The sequence below is a fragment of the Vanellus vanellus genome (genome assembly GCF_965231255.1).
Source record: "Vanellus vanellus genome assembly, chromosome: 18".
Classification (NCBI taxonomy): Eukaryota; Metazoa; Chordata; class Aves; order Charadriiformes; family Charadriidae; genus Vanellus; species Vanellus vanellus.
This window is the reverse complement of record NC_138923.1, coordinates 6,975,693-6,990,126: the sequence shown is the minus strand read 5'-3', so window position 1 is coordinate 6,990,126 and position 14,434 is coordinate 6,975,693. Positions and strand designations below refer to the sequence as shown.

At 60.1% G+C, this 14,434-nt stretch overlaps 2 protein-coding genes across 2 annotated transcripts; one reads left to right on the top strand and one right to left on the bottom strand.

Moving 5' to 3' along the window:
• The first annotated feature begins 2,355 nt into the window (after window positions 1-2,355).
• On the top strand, window positions 2,356-7,155 carry ASB6 (ankyrin repeat and SOCS box containing 6). The gene is made up of 6 exons (XM_082492655.1): window positions 2,356-2,584; window positions 3,040-3,221; window positions 3,632-3,738; window positions 4,159-4,267; window positions 4,798-4,884; window positions 5,066-7,155. The coding sequence occupies exons 1-6, from the start codon at window positions 2,472-2,474 to the stop codon at window positions 5,740-5,742; spliced, it is 1,275 nt and encodes a 424-aa protein (XP_082348781.1). The 5' UTR covers window positions 2,356-2,471; the 3' UTR covers window positions 5,743-7,155.
• Window positions 7,156-8,027: 872 nt separating this feature from the next.
• On the bottom strand, window positions 8,028-11,602 carry NTMT1 (N-terminal Xaa-Pro-Lys N-methyltransferase 1). The gene is made up of 5 exons (XM_082492617.1): window positions 11,573-11,602; window positions 10,476-10,540; window positions 9,457-9,660; window positions 8,978-9,230; window positions 8,028-8,526 (listed from the first exon to the last, which is right to left on the bottom strand). Exons 3-5 carry the CDS (start codon window positions 9,616-9,618, stop codon window positions 8,270-8,272), a joined length of 672 nt encoding a protein of 223 aa, XP_082348743.1. The 5' UTR covers window positions 9,619-9,660; window positions 10,476-10,540; window positions 11,573-11,602; the 3' UTR covers window positions 8,028-8,269.
• Window positions 11,603-14,434: the final 2,832 nt, after the last annotated feature.

Here is a 14,434-nt window from a genome sequence, read left to right as displayed (position 1 = left end):
CATGGTCCCCACCACTGCCACGCAGCTGGGGACAGTGACTGCACCCAGCACTGCCACCTGGACAGCAGGGAGTCTGGGGTTTTACCAGACCATGGAGGATTTGGGCATTAATGGGACTGCAGACAGTCCGGGGTTTGCCCAGTCACCGGAGGCAGCGAGGAGGCACTGAGGATCGGAGCGAGGATCTCGGCTGCCCGGTCCACCCAATGTAGGGTCCCCCTGGATGGGCTGCGCTGGTTTGAAGTTGGCTCGTACGGGCATAAGGCATCCTCCATGGCGAAGGAGAAATCCTCGCTCCCTGCTCCTCCTCCTGCCGCTTTTCCCCTCTGGTCCCTGCCCAGGGCATTTGGATGGGGTTATTTCCCCCCACCCAGGATGATGCCCCCCAAACCCTACCCATGGGGGCTACTGAGCTGTGAGGGGGGCTTCCATGCCAGCTGCCCAGCAAGGTGCCACCGCATGTCACCAAGTCCCTGTGGCACCAGACCCTGCAGCCACTCTGCAAAGGGCTTGGGATGCCTTGCCCTGCCATGACGGTGGGCTTGGGGCCGGGGGGCTGCGGGTCCCTCACCCTGGCACCCCACTTTGTGTGGGGAAGGGAAGGGTGAGAAACAAGGGGGGGAGCGTGACGGCATGTCAGAAAAATGCCCAACCGGCGCGGCCTCCTCACCCCCTCTGCCCCCGGGCCACGGCTGCTTGCTGAAATCTGGAAGCGCTCCACCAGAATAAAATAAATACGTAAATAGGAAACCCAAGGCGGCTTCAGTTATTGCCGGCTCTCCGGAGCTCCCCGCGTCTGGAAATTCCACCAGAATAATAATAAAAATGATGATGATGATAATAATACCAATAAATCCTGGGCTAACGCTTCCCCCGGCAGCTCTTTCAGCAGGGGAGGGTCCGGGCGTGCCACGGGCAGCAGCCCCAGAGCCCCCCGAGCCCCCCGAGCCTCAGGGAGCTGGCAGCCACTCGGCGCCACCCCCAGCGCCCCCAGCCCGTCCCGGGTGGGTGTGAGCAGCCCCCGCGGTGGGTGCTGCCGGGTGCCGGTTGGGGAACCGGACTGGTGCCCGGGGTTGCACGACCACTACCCCCCCACACACACACTCCCACGGGTGGCAGAGCTGGAGCTGAAGCCACTACGGGCGCTGGAGGGGTGTGGGGGGGGTGCAGCCGCGTGGGTGTGCGCGCACACCTTGCCTGCACACGCGTGTCCGTGCCGCTGCCCGTTGGCGTGCACCGCGCGTGCGAACAGCTGTGCGCATCTGCCGTGTTCGGAGGGGCTGTGCCGGTGGTCTGTTCACGGGGGGGGGGGGTGGGGAGGGAGGAGGAGGAGGGTGGAGGGCACCGTGTGTGTATGTGTGTGTGCACGCACCGGGGGTGCCCAGCGCCGTGCCCGCGCCCACCTGCCGCGCGCGCCCCCGCCCCCGCGCGCTCCCGGCGCGCCGCTCCCGGCCGCGTGCTGCCCCCTGCCGGCGGCGTCGCAGCCCCGCCCCCGGCGAGACCCCGCCCCCCGTGAGACTCCGCCCCAATAAGATCCCGCCCCCAAGAGGGTCCCGCCCCTCCCGGCGGCTTCCGCTTCCGGCGGCGGGGCCGGTGCAGGTGAGGGGTTATGAGTCGCGGGGGGCTCTCAGCCCCGGGGTGACCCCCGTGAGGGGTGGGCGGTTGCTGGGGCCTCCGGGTCCCTCCCCGTGGAGTTTGGAGGCCCCCTGCGGGCACTCCTCGGCTCGCCCCGGAGCTCCGGGGACTCTCCCCGTGGGGTGCGGGGGCGTTCGGGGCCTCTGGGGCCGTCTCGGTGGGATCCCGGGGGCTCACAGACACCCCCTCCCGGGGTGCTGGTGGGTTTGTGGGCCTCTGCGCTTGTCCCCGTGTGGCACGGGGAGATTTGGGGGCCTCTCGGTCCCCTCCCCGGCGTTGCCGCCCTGTACGCCGGCGGGGCGGGGTGGCTCCTGGGCTGGCTCCCGTGGATCGAAGTGGGGGTTACGGCGCCTCCGGCCTTGCGGGGGCTACTCCAGTCCCCCTCTTTCCCCAGGCAGGGGTTTGGTGGTCTCGGCTCCGGCCCCTGCTACCCCCAGCGGGTGGGGGCTTTGGCAGAGCCGCTGCAAATGGGGTTTGCCCGGAGCCTGGGCTCCGCCTCTCGTGTTTTCTTCCTGCACCCAGATAACTCCAATTTGCGGCTCTGCGTGCAGGAGATAATTTGAATACACCTCTGTGGTGTGTGGGAGGACATCACTGTGCTCGTCTTTGTTGCCTTTTAGAAACGTGTGAGGGAGGAAGGCTGTGGTTTTTTTCTAAATGTAAAACTCCTAGCAAGGTTTGTGGTTTTTTTGGTTTGTTTTTTTTTTTTTTTAAAGGAGGGAAAAGTCCCTTGGAAACCAGGCAGTGCTGGGGTCTGCCCACCAGATACCTGCTTGGGGAAGACGCCACTGCCATGCTGGAGGCCCCTAGATGGTCTGTGTGCAGAATAGAGCACAATGCCTTTCCTGCACGGCTTCCGCAGGATCATCTTTGAGTATCAGCCCCTGGTAGACGAGATCTTGGGGTTGCTGGCGATACAGGATGCGGAACAGCAGAGTGCCCTTGAGAGGTAACTAGATGGGGCCATGAGCAGAGCTCTGGGGCTAAACGCCCACTTGGTGCTTTAGGGGTGATGGCGGGAGCTCAGTGATGCGGCCAAGATCAGACACAGCACGAGCTGGGAACAAACCCTAGTCCCGGTGAGCACCTCATCCTACGGACCCTCCTCTTGCTGCTGTTCTTTGGGAACATGGGGGTGGAGCAGAGCAAACACAGGGGTGATCTGTGCTCCCCAGGAACAGCCCTTTCTGCCTGACCCATGGCAGTAAAACCTAAATTGGGGTTCAGCTGTGACCCTCGTGCTGCTGCATAACCTCACAGCCATCAGGTTAGAGACCTGGTGGTTATAAGACAAGATGGGAGACCAGAGAGTTTTCTTCTTTGCTTGGTGCTGCTTTGACCCTTGCACGTGCCTAAGATGCGTGCCATCCAACTGAGTAACCCGTTGTTTTTGTGTGTCTCAAGCCCTGCCTGTCTGGGCAGCGACAGGAGCCAGCTCTCGGCTATGAGACGAGTCTTGGAGAGGGAGACCCACTCCCCATTTTATCAGGAAGGTGTGAGCTATGCTCTGCTGAAGGTCACCGAGCTGGGACTCGTCCCTGCCGCAGAAATCCTCCTGGAGTTTGGAGCTGACCTCAGCTTTGAAGGTGAGGCTGGTGGGAAGGGGCTGGGCTTGGCCAGGAGGAACCAGCTGGTATGAAGTTGCCCTGGGAAACAGAGATAGCTGAGGTAGAAAACGGGGTGCTGCCAGCTCAGACCCCCACTCCTTGCTGGGATAGCATGAGTACGCCTTGTGGCAGCCCTTGTCTGAACCCAGCCACAGGGATGGACTGGGGGATGGCCAGGGGCTTGGGTGTCAGTTCACAACTTTGAGGGCTTTTGCCAGAGCAGGAGCCATTGCAAAAGCAGGACCTGGGGTGTCTGTGCCAGCCCAGTGTTCATGGGCATCACTGCATTCTCGGGGCCCTCCCCAGCTGCCCCCTTCCACTTTTGGTGGGTATTTGGGCTGTTCTGGGGAAGCCCTTAGTTCTCTCTGACGCTGTGTTTTTGTCCTCAGATCCAGTCACCTACTACACCCCCCTGCACATTGCGGTGCTCCGCAACCAGCCAGATATGGTGGAGCTCCTGGTGCACCATGGGGCTGACATCAACCGGAGAGACCGGGTATGGACTTAACTGTCTGGGCACAGCCAAGCTGAGCCTCCTTGAGACTTTACTGCAAGGGGCTGGTGTGTGGGGACAGCCCTCCCTGCTCCCCACCTCCTGGGCCGCTTCCCCTGGGCAACATTCTGTGCCCGTTGTCTGTAGTGCTCCGATGCCGTGGCAGAAGTTCAGATTGCCTTTGGCTGAGCAAAACTCCTTCTGCCGTGGAGTGATGGGTGGGAGGAGGCTGGAGTAGACAAACCTCTGCCTATGGACACAGCGGGGAAGGTTCACTTTGATTTTTGGGGATGGCTTCAAATATGCTCTTATGTTGGCCATGGTGAAGCCCCAGCAGTGACTCTTCAGAGGTGCTCACAAATAGTCTTTAATACTTACCAGTGTTTGTTGTTTTTTTTTTTTTTTTCCTCTTGCTCTGCACAGATTCATGAGAGTAGTCCCCTCGATCTGGCCAGTGAGGAGCCTGAGCGGCTGCCGTGCCTCCAGCGGCTGCTTCAGCTGGGGGCTGATGTCAATGCAGCCGACAAAAACGGTCTGTGTGCCCCGCCCGCTCCCCCAGCACGAGTGCTCCCAGCAGTCGGCCCTTGTGGGTGGGCTAGAGAAGGGCACGCGGTCTGGGTCCTTCCGTCTTGCTGCCGCAAATGCGCTCTGGTTACAAACTGGTTTGGAAGTTGGGTGCAGGCTGCAGAACCTCCCTGGTGCTCTGTGTTTCTCCTTGTATCTTGGCTGTGTCAAGTGCAGAAGGGGCCTGAAACCAGCTCTCTGCAGCCTGTGGAACATGGGATGGGGCTGTGCTCTTACAGCCTTGGGTGCTCATGTGCTCTAAAACCCACTCTGCTATGACACATGTGCCCTCTGGGGACACCACCAGCCCCACACGTGTGGCCTGTCACCCTGTCTCTATAGCTGTGCAGCATCACGGGGACAGCGGAAGCCTGCCAGAAGGAGAAGGGTTGTCTCTCCCCGTGTTTGGCTATCTGGTTGGTGGGTTGGGCTATCTTTCTTCCTGCATTTTGGGGTGTCAGCCTATTTTCATCTGACTGACGGATTGCTCCACTGCAGGAAAGACAGCACTGTTGCATGCCCTGGCCAGCAGTGACGGTGTCCAGATCCACAACACTGAGAGCATCCGTCTCCTGTTGGAAGGAGGTGAGGGCAACCTTCTCCCCTCTCCACCCCTAGTGCTGGCTGAGTCTTTGTGCAGCACCAGGCACTGCCCTCCCAACTCTATGTGCCCACTTGAGCAAGAGTGAAGCCCAGCAGTGCCAGTTAGTGCTGTCCTGGCCTCATTGTCTGCAATGCCAGTTACGTTCTCTGTCCTTTCCTTCAGGTGCAGATGTCAGGGCCACCACCAAAGATGGTGACACTGTCTTCACCTACGTCATTTTCCTGCTGGGAGAAATGGTGTGCAGCAGCACCGAGGAGGCACAGGTGATCAATCGCTTCTGCTTTCGTGTCACACAGCTGCTGCTGGCCCATGGTGCCAACCCCAGCGAGTGCCCAGCCCCCGAGTCTCTCACCCACCTCTGCTTCAAAAGCTTCAAACGCCACTTCCCACTGCTGCGTTTCTTGCTGGAGTCGGGTGCTGCCTACAACTGCTCCCTCCACGGTCCCTCGTGCTGGTCAGGCTTCCACATTGTCTTCGAGTGCCTCTGCTCGCACCTCAGCGTCTCTGAAGATGACAGCTTCTCTACAGACCTCATCCAGAAGGGTCAGACTCTGCTGGAGCTCATGATGGCCAGTTCACAAGCCATCCGGCTGCCCAGCAACTTTGAGGTCAACACCAGCAGCTGTAGGTACCACGGGGAGAAGATCAGGACTCTGTTCTGCTCTCTGAAGCAGCTGGAGCGCTCCCCGCAGGCATTGAAGCATCTCTGCAGGGTGTTTATCCGGCAGCGCCTTAAACCGTGGCCAGTAGATGTCAAAATCAAGGCTCTGCCTCTTCCAGATAGGCTGAAGTGGTACCTCCTCGTTGACCATGCTGCTGCTGGGCACGAGGACCTGTGAGCCTGACTAATGCCTCTCCATCTCCCCCCTCCATGGTCATCTTGTGCCTACAGCCACCAAATCTCTGCTCTGGGCTAGTTTTCTCTGCAAGAGGTGGACTGTCCACATGCTGTCTGCACGCCCACAGCTTGGCCAGTGCTGCCCATGGTGTCTGTCTCTGCTGGGTTTTGGGGGTGTGCTTTTTTGAGCGTGACACTGCACACACATCTGTGGAGGCCTCGTTGCTCTGGAGCACGTTGTGGGGAGGTGGGCAGAACCCTGTGGCTCCCTGGGGGCAGAGAGAGCCCCTGGGCGTTGGGGAGCTGGATACTGGGGCAGAGGGCTGGTTTGTGTGGATTTTAAGAAAAGGCCTGGCGGGCAGGACCAGCGGGGCGGCTGGGGTGGTGTGACTGGACAGGCAGCCTGTCCCCTCTCTTTCCAGCCCTGCCGGGTCCAGGGTGGGTGAAGCAGTGCCTTAGGCAAGCAGCGGAATTGTGAGATGCCTCGGGGTGCTGGGAGGTGTTCCCTGTGCCAGGACAGTGCTGGCGTTGGTGTCCTCGTTTCCTGCCTCCAACCCTGGTGGTGGGAGCAGCCGTGGTGGAGGCAGGTCTAGCATCTCCGCAGGGATGTGGATGTCCTCCTCACTCCTGTGGGCTTCTGAAACCAGGAGTGTGATGGGGGTGAGGGGAAGTGGGGCTGGCAGCAGTGGCCACTTGGCACCCTCTGAGTTTCTTCTGGGAGCACCCCATCCTCCTGGTACAGAGGACCGTCCACTAAGGACATCTTGGAGGTGCTGGGCTCCAAAACAGAGAAATGGATGTTTTTTGGCTTCGTGGTGTGTTCCCTGTGCAAGGACGAGGAATGGGCAGCTAACTGCTGAGTGCCTTGTGTCTCCCTCCGTGTTCCAGCTCTTTCCCTTGCTAACTGCTCCCAGGACCTTGGTCTCCAGTGCTTCCTTCCCAAGAACATGAAATCGCAGCAGGACTCATGGGTTTACCTTCCAACCTGCTAGTGGAACCTGCAGCCTCTGGGGGCTGCACATGGAGGTCCCATGTCCCAGCCTTGCCACAGCTGCCTGTCTCCCCCTTTCAGGCATCTGCTTCCTTGTAATGTGCCAAAGACTGGCCACAGAGCTGAGCCCCCCATTTCTGTTTTGGTTTTTGTTTGTCATGGGGAACAAAAGCAGAAGAGGATGAAAAGAGGAAAAACTTATTCTGAGCAAGTACAGTTTATAGCTGGTGGATTTGGGCTTCACTAGCAGTTTGGCTGCAGAAGGTTTGTCTCCCCCCCATTGCCTTCCTGACAGCATCTGTGTTTTACCTTCTCCCACCCCATGGAACTGGAGCTGTGTGTCTTGATGAATTGATATTTAAAAAAAAAAAAAAATGTGATCAAATAATCCCCTGGCATCTGGAATGGGAAATAAGCAATTAAACGAGGCCTTTTATAATAACAAGGGGCTCATTTCTTCTGCAGGAGAGATGGGGTGGAGGAAAGGGCTCTGTGGGGATGGGGGGGAATTGTGTGTGAGCCTGGCTGGAGGGATGGGCTGCAGCTGGGTTCTGCTCACCCACCTGGCAAGCTGTTGGGCCAGTGTTGGCCAAATTGTGTTGGGTTAGGTTGGCACAAGACAGTGGCCGGACTTGGGTAAATGATGTGGATGTGGCCAAGGAGCAGATGAGAGTTTTCAAAGGCGGGTGATGGTGTGGGGTGTTGGGGGAGCAGCTGTAGCATTGCAGTGTGCAACTGGGAGGTGCTGGGCATCACCGTGAGCCTGCGGTAACAGGCTGAGGGGTCTGGAGGCAGCTCAGAGCGGGTGCACTGTTAACACCCAAAGCACACCAGCTCAGTCCCAGGGTTGCAGGGCTTTGCCTGGCTTACCCCTATCCCTGGAGGAGGATGTGGGGGACCTAGGATTACACCCACCTCCTCTTCTGCTGCACGCATGGGCGGTATGCTCATGGGTTTAAAGGAGAGGCCCCCCACAAAGCCCCAGAACCTGGTGTTGCCTCCCCAACCCACCGCAGGGAAATGGCAAAGATGTCTCCTGTTTGCCTGACCCAGCTTGTTGCTGTGAGCAGCAGCGAGTTCAAGAGTGGGAAAGGGTCAAACACCGAAGCAAAGAATGGAGCCCCAACCGTCACAGAGGTGCTCTGAGCTCCTGTTTGCTAACAGAAGCCCTGTGTGACTGCAGTCTCAGCAACCTGCTGGTGCCCACAGAGGGTGTCTCTTGCACGGGAGACCCTCTTACAGAGCCCCCAAAAGTGGCATCAAGCCTACACTGCATCTGTCAAAGCCCACATGCACAAGTGCAACAGCAGGAAAATGTATTTGGCAAACACTTCTTTTTCACAAACAGCAGCAACTTGGAAGACAAAGCCCCATCCTTGTCACCAGCCCCAGAGAGGGAGTCACGACACCCTCGCCTCTGTCCGCCACCCTACCGTGAAGGCACAGTCCTCACCTCTCCCGGCCCTGGCAGGAACCACTGTGCTGGCCCATGCTCCAAGCTGGCCCCGGAGAGACCTTCTCCCACTACTGGCTGCCCTCATCTCATGGCGAATGTGTAGACATGGTAGATCTCATCAGGGAAGTTCTCCTGTCGTTCCTCAGCCAGGAGGTGCAGCCCAGCTCGGCGGATGATCTTACGGACCACGTCCAGGTCCCGGCAGACGCTGCTGTCCACATCATCCATGATCACACCCTCCTGAGCCATGTTGTCCTTGATGACCACGATGCCGTTGGGCCGCAGGCCAGCGCGGCACCGCTTCAGGAAATCGGAGAGGTGGTTGTCAGTGAGATGTCCTGGAGAGGCAGAGCAGGTGTTAGAGGGCACAGGGTGACCGCGGCAGGACCCCCAAGCAGCACGTGATAGGAGGGAAGGAGACCAGGAGACTATGGTTGGGAGGTTGGGATCCCTCCTGATCCAGGCAGCCAAATATTTGAGCCATTTGCAGGTGAAAGGTTTAGCTTGGGGGTGTCCAACTTGTGTCCCATGGGCTCTATCCAACTCCATCCAACCCACACCTCTGTCCTGGCCTCTGAGGGCTTGGGGAAAAAGACCGCACAGTGCAATGCCCTTGTACTGCCCATGGAGGACAGGTCCCCAGCCCAGCCTCCCACCCGTGCTCATTCTTCACACAGACCTCAAGACCTCCTGCCCAAAGCTGTCCCGATTGCATGGGGAACCTGCCCCTCGGGGGAAGATGGATGGAGGACAGGCTGATGAGACTCCCCCAAGCCAAGCGACCCTCACCGATGACCCACTGGATCCAGATGACATCGTAGGAGTTGGGCTCAGGGCTGAAGTCCTGGAGACCACAGCAGAAGTAGTTGCGCACCCGCCTGCCCTCCTCTCCCAGGTAGCTCTTGGCCTTGGTGAGGAAGTCCTCTGTCACATCCACCATGTCCACTGTCTTGAACAGGGGCAGCAAGAGCCGCTTGGTGATCCGACCAATGCCCGCCCCACAGTCCAGAGCGCGGGTTGTCCCCGTCCGGTTGGGGCCATCCTGGAATGACAACCATGAGCAGCTGAATTCCACCACAAGGTACCCACAGAGGAGAAATGGGGCAACCAAGCAGGATGGGGCTGGGGTAAGGGGGACCCATTGCAGGGCAAAGCTCTCCTAGCACACATGCAATGGAGGATCCCACGGAGCAGCTCAGAGGGAAGAGCCCAGCTCTGTTCTGGGAGAAGGATGAGGCTTTGGGATCACGACAGACTGGGCCACCTACCCGTAGAAACCTCTGCAGGAACTTCCTGGAGCTGTTGATGTCGATGCTGGAGATGTGGCCGTAGCCCCCCAGCATGCCATCCACCGTGGCGGGCACGTCCTTCCAGTACTTTTCTGCCTTGGAGTAAAACTCAAACTCGTTCTCCACCACCTCGCTCGTCATGCTGGCCGAGGGGCACACGCCTGCTTGGGACTCGCTGCTCCTCTGAGCCAAGGGAGAAACCACCGGTCAGGTCCCAAAGAGCCAGAGGCACAAAGCCCCGCCGAACCGGGGAGGCAGGCATCAGCTCTGTGAGTATCCCAGTTTCTATTTATCACCCCTTCCCCCTCCCCAGGGCTACTGCAAACCCTAAAAACCTTCAGCTGAGAGCAAGAAGGAACAAACATCTAAATCCTGGTATTTTCTGGACATCAACAAGCCCAAAACCCCTTCCCAGGCAGGAATGCCCCAGCCAGACCAGACATCCAGAGCCTTGCTCAGCAATACACCCAATAATATATGTATATTTTTTAGAGCTGACCCACCCTTTTCACCTATTCTGCCTCTTGTCTCCCTGTCTTAAGAGCATTAACGTTTTACAGATTACATGTTTATCTGTGGCGACAGCCCCATCAGTCACCTCCAATTACATTCGGAGTTGGTAAAAGTTATCCTAAGCACCTACCTGAGGATTGTAAATCTCAGCCGTGACCATAAGTTAGATATTTGCAATATAATAAAGTCAAGGTATAATCAGCAATACAAGCTATAAATCCCCCCCAGACATCTCATAATTCAAACCACTGTGGATTTGATTAACTGTGCTGGGGATTAGAAACTAGATTTAAGGTGGCCAAAGGGTAAATTCAAGGACTTCAAACACCTTTACAAATAAAGAAATATATAGTCTTCGTGGCTTGAATTTGCTGGCAAATATCCCATTAGACACAAAACCTTTTCTAAGGCAGCTTAGGCACTTTTGGTGGCCCCGCGTGGTCTTGAACAGCCTGGGGCCGGAGCAGGGGGACGCAGCATCTCACCTTACAGATCACCGGTTGCAATCCAGTTTGGCTCGGTGGTGCCGGGAGCTCGTCTGCACTGTGATCTAGGGGAAGAAAGGACGTGATTTTAGTCGCAAATCACCTCTCTGATCCCACAAGCCTGAGCAAGGTTGACCACAGCCCCACGGAGACGGAGGTAAGAGCAACCCTGACCCTCGTGGGCACTCTCCTGGGGCAGTTGTGGGGCCAGAGCTGCTGCTGCCCCATAGCTCAGAGCGGGAGGAGGCTGAGCGACCGGTGCATGGAGGGTTTTGGCCCCGCTTTAAGCAGCGCCGCTGTCTCTCATGGGTTGGGACCCCAGTTCGTGCTCTGGTGCCCACTGTTGTGTCACCCCTCCCTCAGGTTCGTCTGGGTGACCCCCTGGTAATGTTCTCCAGGGTGTCGAGGGCCACCAGCACAGACTGAGAGCTCCCAGTGGGACAACCCTGCCCACCAACCTGGACCCCAGTGCTGGGGTCTCCCCGCTGGCCTGAGAACCCTCCGAAACGTGGCAGCTGATGGCAGATAACTGCCCCACAGACCTCTACTGCTGTGGGGAGGTCACACTGCCCCCTCCCCCTTTCGGGGTGTGGGGGGGTCATCCCAGTGTGGGGCCCATTCCCCGACCCCTGGGGATCATTTGCAGGCTGGGGGGTGGCAGGGAAAGGGGGTGCGTGGGCAGAGGGGTGCCTAAGATGTGGAGGGGTGTGGGGGTGCGCCACACCGGGGGCACCGGTGCCCCATCCCGAGGGTGTGGGGGGGTTGCACCAGCCCTGCCCGTGGGGGTGGGAGGGGGCGGTTCCTGGTTCAAGGCCTACACCAGCCCTTTCTCCGGTACCCCCCAGCTCGGGACTTGCGACCATCGACCCCCCCACGGCGCTCCAGGGCTGCGGCGCGGCCCCCACCCCCCGCCCCAGGGAGCCCCGCAGGCCGCCGGGCTGCAGCCCTGCCCGCGGGGGTGGGTCGGCCCCGGCCCCGGCCCCTCCCGGCTCCCCCCGCCGCTGACGGAAACGGGGTGGCGGAGAGGCCCCGGGAGCGGGGGGCGCCCGGTCCCGCTCGCTCCCTCAGGCCGCGACCCCCGCCTTCCCCCCGGTTACCTCCGCCGGCGGCCGCGCTCTGTCGTTCCCTCCCCCCTTCACCACCACCCCCCGCCCCCGGCGTGACGGGCGGCCGCGGGAACCAACCAGACGGCGGCGCTTGCGGTGACGTCAGGGAGAGGTCACCGGGGGGGCGGGCCCTCCGCCGCTCTCCTACCGGCTGTCCGCGGGGGGGCGCCCCGGGAGGGGGAGTCCGGTGTGGGGCGGAATGGGACCGAATGGGTCGACCCGCGGCGGGGTCCAGGGCGGCAGCGGGTGGCGGCCGAGGGCAGGGGGGACCCGTCTGTCTCCCCCCTCCCCCTCCGGTGCGGGGCCGGACGACCCCGACGTGTCGCCGCACCGTGTCCCGAGCGGCCCCGGGGGCTGCCCGCGGGCTCCAGGAGGGCTTCGTGCCCCCCGACCCCTGTCACGGCCCCCAGCCCGGCACCGTGCGGCTGTCCGGGGTTGTTGGGGGGGGAAGGGGGTGGGGGGCGACGGCCGCGGTGGCACGGCGGGGTGGCACCGGCATGGCGGGGCGCGGGGCAGGGCGGCGGGGTCGGGATGAGCGGGACAAGGACCACCCGGGTTTGACAAGCGAGGGGGTGTCAGGGTCGGGCTGCCCCCGCCCCGTCCCGTCCCTGCTGCTGTCCCCGTCCCTGTCCCGCGGTTGTCCTTGTCCCGTCCCCTCCCGCCGTGTGCCGCCGCGGCCGCGCGGGGGCGCTGTTGTCCCGCCGTTGCGCCGCCGCCGCCGCGGGAACTTCGCTGTGTCCGGGCGGGGGGTGGGTCGGGGGGGGAACACGGGGACCGGGACACCGGACCCGCACAGAGCCCTGCGGCCACCCTGGGCATTCTCTGGTGCCTTACAGGGGGCGAGCCCACCCCTCAGCAGGGCACCAGCCCCGCCCTCACCTTCCCCCGGACACCGACTTGCCCAAAACCTGCAGGAACAAAATCTGCTTGAAATCACCCAAAACGGTCAGAAGGCAGCGGCAATGGGGACAACACGGCACAAGGGCAGCGGGGCCTGTTCCCACCCACCGCTTACACCCCTAAATGCCCTAATGGCCCCAGCAAGGACTTGCTGTCCCCAAAACAGAGCTGCTCACCCCACCGCCATCCAAAAATCCACGGCACAACCAGGATGCGGCTTCGGTGCCAGAGCCCCTTGCCGTCCTTCCACGGTGCCTATGTGGAAAGCGAAGGGAGACCCCACCTTCAGGCAAGCGGCTGTCACTCTGGGACAGCCTTTGGGCACCCATGTCCCCCAAGTCCCTGCTCGAGGACCCCACAGGCACACTGGGGGTGGCAGTGACCCGAGCCGGGGGCTGATGGTAGGGGCTGATGGCAGGGGCTGGGAGTGTGTGTTTAGGTGACTGCAGAGTTGGGGATGCAGCAAGAACATCTCTAAGCACAGAAAGCACTGCTTTTGCTCCATTTTGCTCACCAGATTTTAAGGAAACGAGGCTCTCTGTCACCAGGGAGGGGACACCGAGCACAGGGCAGCAGTGCCCAGCTGCTCCAGGGGTGGGGTGGTGTTTGGGGGGCGGGCGGGGGGCAGGGGGAGCTGGAACCGAGTGTCCCCCATGCACCTGAATGACCAAAACCCACCAGTTTTCCCCTCACTGAAGCCACCAGCAGCCGTTGCATCACTCTGGTCATCACCTGCATTTTCAAACAGGCCATGGGGCATCCGCATCCCATCCATGCCACCTATTTCCCATGGGACCCTGCAGTATTTACTCCCTCTGCTCCCAAAAAAGTCATCTTTCTCCTTTTTTTCCCCATATGGCACTGGGGCTCCTGCAGACCCTTTCCATTACATCCCAGCCTCCTCCTCCATCCTTCCCTGCCACCGAGGCCCTTTGCAGTGACAGGAAGGGGACGGTGCTCCTGTCCCCCCCCAGGGCTGGGGCTCTGCTTTGGCCCTTTGGGTTTCAGTGAAACCTGCAGCAATTACCTTGAACCGGGGGCCAGTCTCGCTTGCAACCTCCCCTTTCATTTTATATTATTATTAGTAGTAAGACAACAGAGTGTGGCTGAAAATTAAGAGAGGAAAAAGAAATGGGCTGAGTGTCCCTTGCCTTGCCACGCTGCTGAGCTGGGCAAAGGGCCGGGGCTGGGGACGAGGGTGCCACCATCGAGGACGCCCTACTGGATCCCGCTCTCTGCTGGAGACGGGTCCAACCTTGGGGGCAGTTTGTGCAAAGCCAAGTCTGCAAAAACGTGGCAGCACCGCGCTGCAGAGCCGCCTGCTCCCCTCCTCGGCTCAGCTGCCTCCCCGTGGTCCCTGCTGCCGGGAAATGCTTTTCCTCTGACCAGTTTCAATCTTGTCACTCAGTAATTCCTTGTGTGACGAGACAGAAAACACCCCCCAGACCCCTTTCTCCAGCCCATTTGTTTCCCTGCACACTCTCCTCCTGCTCCCGCACACTCGCTGCCTTTCAAGGTAATCACCGGCGCGGCAATAGCTCTTCAGGAATATTTTTTTTTCTTTTCCCCAGGTGCTTAATCACCCTTATTACCCTTTTCTGATTAATTAATTCTAATTAATTTTGCACTATCATTTTTGAGAAGAGCTGACCAGGACGGCACATGTTGTTGCAGGTGATTTGCAAGGCAGGTCCTGCAGCGCCGGCACAGCCCTTCCCTCGTCGGCGTCTAACCCGGGTCCGAGTGGCGCATGCCGCCCCCTTTGCTGCTATTAATGGCAATTAATAGAGCAACGAAGCCCTCTGAGGGCCTGGGAAGAGCCCTGAGGTACTTTGCTGGGAATGTCATGTGTTGCTCCCACCTCCTGTGCTCTGCCGAGGCAGTGGCGTTTGACCCCGGCCAAACCTGCCCCAGTGTCCACGTTTGCCCAGTCCTTCAGCCGCCTCCGCCACG

Bases quoted from the DNA above. Each gene is read 5' to 3' on its own strand.
- ASB6 (XM_082492655.1), top strand. From the start codon at position 2,472: ATGCCTTTCCTGCACGGCTTCCGCAGGATCATCTTTGAGTATCAGCCC. The intron at 3,739-4,158 runs GTATGGACTTAA...TGCTCTGCACAG, and splicing joins ACATCAACCGGAGAGACCGG to ATTCATGAGAGTAGTCCCCT. The intron at 4,268-4,797 runs GTCTGTGTGCCC...GCTCCACTGCAG, and splicing joins CAATGCAGCCGACAAAAACG to GAAAGACAGCACTGTTGCAT.
- NTMT1 (XM_082492617.1), bottom strand. From the start codon at position 9,618: ATGACGAGCGAGGTGGTGGAGAACGAGTTTGAGTTTTACTCCAAGGCA. The intron at 9,231-9,456 runs GTAGGTGGCCCA...TTGTCATTCCAG, and splicing joins TCCTGCAGAGGTTTCTACGG to GATGGCCCCAACCGGACGGG. The intron at 8,527-8,977 runs GTGAGGGTCGCT...CTGCCTCTCCAG, and splicing joins CTGGATCCAGTGGGTCATCG to GACATCTCACTGACAACCAC.